Source organism: Oikopleura dioica, chromosome PAR, assembly GCF_907165135.1.
Source record: "Oikopleura dioica chromosome PAR, OKI2018_I68_1.0, whole genome shotgun sequence".
Classification (NCBI taxonomy): domain Eukaryota; kingdom Metazoa; phylum Chordata; class Appendicularia; order Copelata; family Oikopleuridae; genus Oikopleura; species Oikopleura dioica.
The window spans coordinates 6030125-6039188 of NC_137293.1; the positions used below are offsets into that span (position 1 = coordinate 6030125).

A 9064-nucleotide genomic window follows, 5' to 3' on the forward strand; every position below is an offset into this window, starting at 1 on the left:
TAACCCTAACTCCTAACCCTAACCCTAACCCTAACCCTAACCCTAACCCTAACCCTAACCCTAACCCTAACCCTAACCCTAACCCTAACCCTAACAACCTAACCCTAACCTAACCTAACCTAACCCCCTAACCTAACCCTAACCTAACCTAACCCTAACCCTAACCTAACCCTAACCCTAACCTAACCCTAACCTAACCCTAACCTAACCCTAACCCTAACCCTAACCCTAACCCTAAGATTAACTTGGGCCCTCTGATAGCATAACCCTAATCACGCGCCCACGCTCTAAGATTAACTTGGGCCCTCTGATAGCATAACCCTAATCACGCGCCCACGCTCTAAGATTAACTTGGGCCCTCTGATAGCATAACCCTAATCACGCGCCCACGCTCTAAGATTAACTTGGGCCCTCTGATAGCATAACCCTAATCACGCGCCCACGCTCTAAGATTAACTTGGGCCCTCTGATAGCATAACCCTAATCACGCGCCCACGCTCTAAGATTAACTTGGGCCCTCTGATAGCATAACCCTAATCACGCGCCCACGCTCTAAGATTAACTTGGGCCCTCTGATAGCATAACCCTAATCACGCGCCCACGCTCTAAGATTAACTTGGGCCCTCTGATAGCATAACCCTAATCACGCGCCCACGCTCTAAGATTAACTTGGGCCCTCTGATAGCATAACCCTAATCACGCGCCCACGCTCTAAGATTAACTTGGGCCCTCTGATAGCATAACCCTAATCACGCGCCCACGCTCTAAGATTAACTTGGGCCCTCTGATAGCATAACCCTAATCACGCGCCCACGCTCTAAGATTAACTTGGGCCCTCTGATAGCATAACCCTAATCACGCGCCCACGCTCTAAGATTAACTTGGGCCCTCTGATAGCATAACCCTAATCACGCGCCCACGCTCTAAGATTAACTTGGGCCCTCTGATAGCATAACCCTAATCACGCGCCCACGCTCTAAGATTAACTTGGGCCCTCTGATAGCATAACCCTAATCACGCGCCCACGCTCTAAGATTAACTTGGGCCCTCTGATAGCATAACCCTAATCACGCGCCCACGCTCTAAGATTAACTTGGGCCCTCTGATAGCATAACCCTAATCACGCGCCCACGCTCTAAGATTAACTTGGGCCCTCTGATAGCATAACCCTAATCACGCGCCCACGCTCTAAGATTAACTTGGGCCCTCTGATAGCATAACCCTAATCACGCGCCCACGCTCTAAGATTAACTTGGGCCCTCTGATAGCATAACCCTAATCACGCGCCCACGCTCTAAGATTAACTTGGGCCCTCTGATAGCATAACCCTAATCACGCGCCCACGCTCTAAGATTAACTTGGGCCCTCTGATAGCATAACCCTAATCACGCGCCCACGCTCTAAGATTAACTTGGGCCCTCTGATAGCATAACCCTAATCACGCGCCCACGCTCTAAGATTAACTTGGGCCCTCTGATAGCATAACCCTAATCACGCGCCCACGCTCTAAGATTAACTTGGGCCCTCTGATAGCATAACCCTAATCACGCGCCCACGCTCTAAGATTAACTTGGGCCCTCTGATAGCATAACCCTAATCACGCGCCCACGCTCTAAGATTAACTTGGGCCCTCTGATAGCATAACCCTAATCACGCGCCCACGCTCTAAGATTAACTTGGGCCCTCTGATAGCATAACCCTAATCACGCGCCCACGCTCTAAGATTAACTTGGGCCCTCTGATAGCATAACCCTAATCACGCGCCCACGCTCTAAGATTAACTTGGGCCCTCTGATAGCATAACCCTAATCACGCGCCCACGCTCTAAGATTAACTTGGGCCCTCTGATAGCATAACCCTAATCACGCGCCCACGCTCTAAGATTAACTTGGGCCCTCTGATAGCATAACCCTAATCACGCGCCCACGCTCTAAGATTAACTTGGGCCCTCTGATAGCATAACCCTAATCACGCGCCCACGCTCTAAGATTAACTTGGGCCCTCTGATAGCATAACCCTAATCACGCGCCCACGCTCTAAGATTAACTTGGGCCCTCTGATAGCATAACCCTAATCACGCGCCCACGCTCTAAGATTAACTTGGGCCCTCTGATAGCATAACCCTAATCACGCGCCCACGCTCTAAGATTAACTTGGGCCCTCTGATAGCATAACCCTAATCACGCGCCCACGCTCTAAGATTAACTTGGGCCCTCTGATAGCATAACCCTAATCACGCGCCCACGCTCTAAGATTAACTTGGGCCCTCTGATAGCATAACCCTAATCACGCGCCCACGCTCTAAGATTAACTTGGGCCCTCTGATAGCATAACCCTAATCACGCGCCCACGCTCTAAGATTAACTTGGGCCCTCTGATAGCATAACCCTAATCACGCGCCCACGCTCTAAGATTAACTTGGGCCCTCTGATAGCATAACCCTAATCACGCGCCCACGCTCTAAGATTAACTTGGGCCCTCTGATAGCATAACCCTAATCACGCGCCCACGCTCTAAGATTAACTTGGGCCCTCTGATAGCATAACCCTAATCACGCGCCCACGCTCTAAGATTAACTTGGGCCCTCTGATAGCATAACCCTAATCACGCGCCCACGCTCTAAGATTAACTTGGGCCCTCTGATAGCATAACCCTAATCACGCGCCCACGCTCTAAGATTAACTTGGGCCCTCTGATAGCATAACCCTAATCACGCGCCCACGCTCTAAGATTAACTTGGGCCCTCTGATAGCATAACCCTAATCACGCGCCCACGCTCTAAGATTAACTTGGGCCCTCTGATAGCATAACCCTAATCACGCGCCCACGCTCTAAGATTAACTTGGGCCCTCTGATAGCATAACCCTAATCACGCGCCCACGCTCTAAGATTAACTTGGGCCCTCTGATAGCATAACCCTAATCACGCGCCCACGCTCTAAGATTAACTTGGGCCCTCTGATAGCATAACCCTAATCACGCGCCCACGCTCTAAGATTAACTTGGGCCCTCTGATAGCATAACCCTAATCACGCGCCCACGCTCTAAGATTAACTTGGGCCCTCTGATAGCATAACCCTAATCACGCGCCCACGCTCTAAGATTAACTTGGGCCCTCTGATAGCATAACCCTAATCACGCGCCCACGCTCTAAGATTAACTTGGGCCCTCTGATAGCATAACCCTAATCACGCGCCCACGCTCTAAGATTAACTTGGGCCCTCTGATAGCATAACCCTAATCACGCGCCCACGCTCTAAGATTAACTTGGGCCCTCTGATAGCATAACCCTAATCACGCGCCCACGCTCTAAGATTAACTTGGGCCCTCTGATAGCATAACCCTAATCACGCGCCCACGCTCTAAGATTAACTTGGGCCCTCTGATAGCATAACCCTAATCACGCGCCCACGCTCTAAGATTAACTTGGGCCCTCTGATAGCATAACCCTAATCACGCGCCCACGCTCTAAGATTAACTTGGGCCCTCTGATAGCATAACCCTAATCACGCGCCCACGCTCTAAGATTAACTTGGGCCCTCTGATAGCATAACCCTAATCACGCGCCCACGCTCTAAGATTAACTTGGGCCCTCTGATAGCATAACCCTAATCACGCGCCCACGCTCTAAGATTAACTTGGGCCCTCTGATAGCATAACCCTAATCACGCGCCCACGCTCTAAGATTAACTTGGGCCCTCTGATAGCATAACCCTAATCACGCGCCCACGCTCTAAGATTAACTTGGGCCCTCTGATAGCATAACCCTAATCACGCGCCCACGCTCTAAGATTAACTTGGGCCCTCTGATAGCATAACCCTAATCACGCGCCCACGCTCTAAGATTAACTTGGGCCCTCTGATAGCATAACCCTAATCACGCGCCCACGCTCTAAGATTAACTTGGGCCCTCTGATAGCATAACCCTAATCACGCGCCCACGCTCTAAGATTAACTTGGGCCCTCTGATAGCATAACCCTAATCACGCGCCCACGCTCTAAGATTAACTTGGGCCCTCTGATAGCATAACCCTAATCACGCGCCCACGCTCTAAGATTAACTTGGGCCCTCTGATAGCATAACCCTAATCACGCGCCCACGCTCTAAGATTAACTTGGGCCCTCTGATAGCATAACCCTAATCACGCGCCCACGCTCTAAGATTAACTTGGGCCCTCTGATAGCATAACCCTAATCACGCGCCCACGCTCTAAGATTAACTTGGGCCCTCTGATAGCATAACCCTAATCACGCGCCCACGCTCTAAGATTAACTTGGGCCCTCTGATAGCATAACCCTAATCACGCGCCCACGCTCTAAGATTAACTTGGGCCCTCTGATAGCATAACCCTAATCACGCGCCCACGCTCTAAGATTAACTTGGGCCCTCTGATAGCATAACCCTAATCACGCGCCCACGCTCTAAGATTAACTTGGGCCCTCTGATAGCATAACCCTAATCACGCGCCCACGCTCTAAGATTAACTTGGGCCCTCTGATAGCATAACCCTAATCACGCGCCCACGCTCTAAGATTAACTTGGGCCCTCTGATAGCATAACCCTAATCACGCGCCCACGCTCTAAGATTAACTTGGGCCCTCTGATAGCATAACCCTAATCACGCGCCCACGCTCTAAGATTAACTTGGGCCCTCTGATAGCATAACATTAAAGGGAGCCTGCCTGATCGCAGACAGACAGAGTCTCCCGCCAAATAATGAGACATCATGACTTTGCCTGTCCCCATCCCCACCCACACCCGTTTTCAGAAAAACTCCCGTAGACCAAGCCGAAAACACTGTTATGGTGTTTATAATTTAGTCATTCTGGAAATCTTAAACAGCAGCGGTTAAAGTTGTCTATTCTCGTGCTTCGGAAGCATCGATTTCGCAAGTCTTCTTTCTTGGTCTTTTTGCCATCACACTCCGCCGCATCAACTTGGAAAAGTCCCAGCTCGAATAGTTCATCGCAGAGTGGACAAGCCATCGCGTCTGAAAAGGCGATAAGTAAAGGTTTTGTCATTTTTCTACTTACCAGGCTATTCCTTCGGACAAGCTGAATTGCTTGAAACATCCTGAACTTCTTTCTACACAAAATAGGCTCATTAGTAGGCTTTTTTCTCCTTGCTTTTTTCGTTGACAAGAATTACGTCCTCCGAGTCGCTGTCTTAAAGCAGATCGAATTCGCTCTTTAGATAAATCAAAGTGAGCTCCGGCAGGATTCTGAAATTGGAGAGGGCGTGGCGATACTCGTCGAATTCTGCTGACCAGCGCGCTTCCAATCATCCCAAAGCCTTCCTGCTTCTCGTGCTGCGCGATAAAGGCGCTGATTTCGCGAACGTGAAAGCCCAACGCGCCCAGCGACTCCACATCTGATCGATCGCGACTGTCTACTCTGTCATTTCTCCTTGAGTCGGTATCTGTAAAGTGAATTGACGTTATCGTCGTAGCATATGAAGGTGCCGGGGATGTTTTCCATAGCGAAAAGAGTGTCTCGAATGAGATCCGGTTGAGAGACGTTCAAGTAGCCGCCAGAGCCCGTTGCTTTCGCAGGTGTACTGAAAACAAGTTTGGATAATTCTTTGTGCAGAGAAAAGCGACCTTGATAGAGTATTTCTTTTGAAGTTGACAACGAAGCCTGCGTTAATTCTCTCGGCGTCGATCGGCCGCGATCTACTTGACGAGATAGAAGTAACCGTTACACTGTTTTGCGAGAGGTTCTCTTTGTTCCGATCGTTTCGGCTAAACGCTAACTTGTCCATCGACATGACAGACCGGAAGGCCGAGTCTTCGTCTTCCTTCGCGCTGTCCATGTCTTTCAGGAACTTAAGGACGGCCGCATAACCTGGGCGCCATACACCCGTTAATTCCTCGTTTGATTCCTCCTTTAGTAATCATTCTCAATATTCGTAAAAACAAAAGGGATGGCTTATTTCAATGGCCAATTCTGAAAATACGAATAAAAGAATATTTTGAAGAAACCGAATTTATTAAAAGAAAAGGAACCATTTGCCAATTAAGGAACTTCCCAGCAACCTTTCAAAAGTGGACCAGTTTCAACGGGAGTTCCTTAAATTGGCCAGTTAGAATGATCAAGCGTAGAAGAGAGAGGTCAGTGCACTGAAGGGAGTTTTTGATGACGATGAAAGTAGCGCTGGTGGATATTGGAAGTGCTGCCAGACAGAACATGCAAAAAAGGTACAGAATCAGATCAAGCCTGGACTGGGCGGGTGACTTGCCGCTTCTTCTCCCGCTCTTTGCGCCGCTCGGCAGAGGGCTCCGCGTTCTGGTCGCCTCCTTCGCGGTTGTAGAAGATGCAGTACTCTGAATTGCGCTCAAACTTTGAGCCTCAAAGGAAGCCTATCAAGAAGAGCTGTCTTACGGTCGGAGCGGAGATAATCCATCAGCGCTTGTTGGCCTTTTTTCCTGTTTTCTTGGATCGGTCGGACGAAGTAGTTCCTCTTCACTCTCAGAATTTTGAGCTTCTTCCCGAATAGCACTGGAAGCTGCGGCGGAAGTAGACTCAGCAAATTGCCCTGCAAGATCCAAATGAAATACGATTCTAAACGATGAAATAAGGTTCCTGTAAATAAAGCTCTGTCAAATTGTCCATTATTGCGATTTCCGGCGGAATGAGCGTTATCTCGTTATCTCTTGCGAAAAGAATTTGAAGTCTCTTTAATTGGGCCACTTTTGAAGGAAGATGGTGGAAGTCGTTGTCGGAAACGTACAACGCGCGCAGCGACTACAAAAATAGGAAAAACGCGACTGACTGAGAGTTACCTTAGAAAGGAGCTCGCAAACTGTTTCGTTGAAGTTGTTTTACGTCAAGTCGAGTATTTCGAGCTTGGCGAGTTTGTGGAAGCTGTTCGGCAGGCGCTGAAGCTTGTTCATTCCCAAATTGAGATTACTCAGCTCTTGCAGCATAAACAAGGGCTTCTAGAAAAGAATCGCGCTCTTGAATTCACCTCCGACAAGTTTCCGGGAAGCTCGACGAGCTCATTGTTGAAGCAGTTGAGCAGTTTGAGATTCTTTAAGTTTGTGATCGAAGCAGCGAGCTGTTTGAGGCCGTTGTGCGCGAGAATGAGCTCGGAGAGGTGCTGCAGTTGGCTGAAGTCGGAAGAAATCTGCGTCAGTTGGGTGATGCTCTTGTCGCTGAGAGAAAGACTGTAGTGTCTGCTTTTCTTGTTTTCTTCAACGATTTTTGTGACATTGCTTGACATTCTAAAATGAAGACGAATGATAACAGCTTCAAAGCTTGTAAAAATCAACCATCACAGCATTCAAAACATCTAGTAATTTTACAAGCTTGGGCCTTGATTCCTTGGTTAGTTATCTTTTTGAAGAATAAAGTTTGGACGGTTTTTTAAGTCTTAAAGTGATTCAGTGGGGCCAGTGCTTAGAGCATGCCCTGATGAGTGTCGACCGCGTGCTGGACTGAGTAGTATCACTGCATCAGCTCGGGACTCTGTTCGTACTGCTCCCAAGCGCTCGTCCCTTCCGTCAAGTTGATTACTGCAAAAGCTTCGATATATAGAATTCCGTCTTGAACGAATTTACTGTCTGGATCTGTCCATCTTTCGTCAGGATCGGTGTGCACCTTGCTCTTGATGAATTTGCCCTTTTCGTCGAAGTATTATTTGGCGATATCGCTCATCGGCTCGGCCACTCCTCGGAGCACTTGCTCCAGAGTCGAGACGATCGCTCCGGAGTCCTTCACTACTGCGTCGGGCTCGCTACTGCTGTTGTTGTAGAAGGCGAGAACGGGCACTAAAAATGACTGTTCTTTGCCAAAAGGAACAAGTAATTTACCTTGTAAGTAGTTTTCAATGACACCCTTGAGCTCTGGCTTGCCAATGCTGACTTCGACGTCTTTGTTATCGATTCCCCGAAATTTAAGATAGGCCCTTACTTTGGCGCAGTAAGGACAGCCGAAATACCCAAATAATCGCATTTTCTTGTACGAGTTTCAATATTCAATCGTTCCAGAGGAATCTTTGATTATGTAGCTTCTATCTTTCGCCAACACTTTTCTCGATTCCTTCTCGTTCCAGAAGACCTTTTAATCGCTTTAAAATCACCTCGAATCCAATCGTTCTTTTTACCTGGATCGAGGATAAACTTGCAAAAGGAACGAGTCGGCGAAAAACGATTCGATTCATTGAAATTCTTAAAGTAGAAAGGTGATTATTATTAATTTCAAATTGTCCCTATCAAGTTCGGACTTGATTTCAAGAGAAGGAGGAACGTAATCGTATACAATGAACGACAAATAGGAACACTGCGACATTGAATGGCTTGAGCTTCAGTATTTTGACTATCAGTCCTCCGACCAAAAATCGGACACAGAGGGAGCCAATGTAGAAAGCCTTGAATTGAGCTGCATCAGCTGGAGAAAGACCAAATTGAATTTCGATTTATTTTTGACTGAAAATGAAAAAGGTAAGAAACCCAAATGTAGCATTCGTCCCCATCGCCCAGCTCTTGACGATTCCGGCTAAAACTTGCATCACAAAAAGCGGGTTTTTGGAAAGCACCTCTGTTTCTGAAATCATAGAGGAGGACGATTCTGGTGTCTTTTCGACTTCGTTTTCAAAGTGATTCTTGAGCACCAGAGTCTTATCTATTTTTTCTTTTTCTTTCTTCTCATCCTCATTTCAAAGACCTTGGGAAGAAAGCCAAAGGGGTTGAAAAAACCAACAGTGAAGCAGCATTGAAGCAGCAGGGGTCGACTCACCATGCTCCGATCCAGTCAGAGCCGTTGGGATCAACCCAATCTGGGGCACATTCATAAGTGAAATTCACCCACAATGAAAGAACATAACTAGCAAAGCTGTAAGCGATCATCAGGCCAAACAAGATGCCAACAAAGCTGACGCCGAAAAGGACCAACGACTGCCCTTGTTTGCGGCCATTTGAATGATTAGTGTCATTTTGATCAATAAATGGCTGTATCTGAGGAAAAATTCATGACTTTCATGGCATAAACAGAAATATTCGTCGAGCTTTCTCCAAAATATCTCTCGATTGTCGTAAAAGCTGCTCTTGTAAAGGAAGTTTCGGCGA

General features: G+C 47.8%; 1 protein-coding gene across 1 annotated transcript; it reads right to left on the minus strand.

Annotated features, from left to right (window-relative positions):
* Nucleotides 1-6107: 6107 nt before the first annotated feature.
* LOC145701487 (uncharacterized) lies at nt 6108-7237 on the minus strand. Its single transcript, XM_081778705.1, has 4 exons — nt 6915-7237; nt 6825-6877; nt 6381-6743; nt 6108-6322 (listed from the first exon to the last, which is right to left on the minus strand). Exons 1-3 carry the CDS (start codon nt 7219-7221, stop codon nt 6561-6563), a joined length of 543 nt encoding a protein of 180 aa, XP_081634831.1. The 5' UTR covers nt 7222-7237; the 3' UTR covers nt 6108-6322; nt 6381-6560.
* Nucleotides 7238-9064: the final 1827 nt, after the last annotated feature.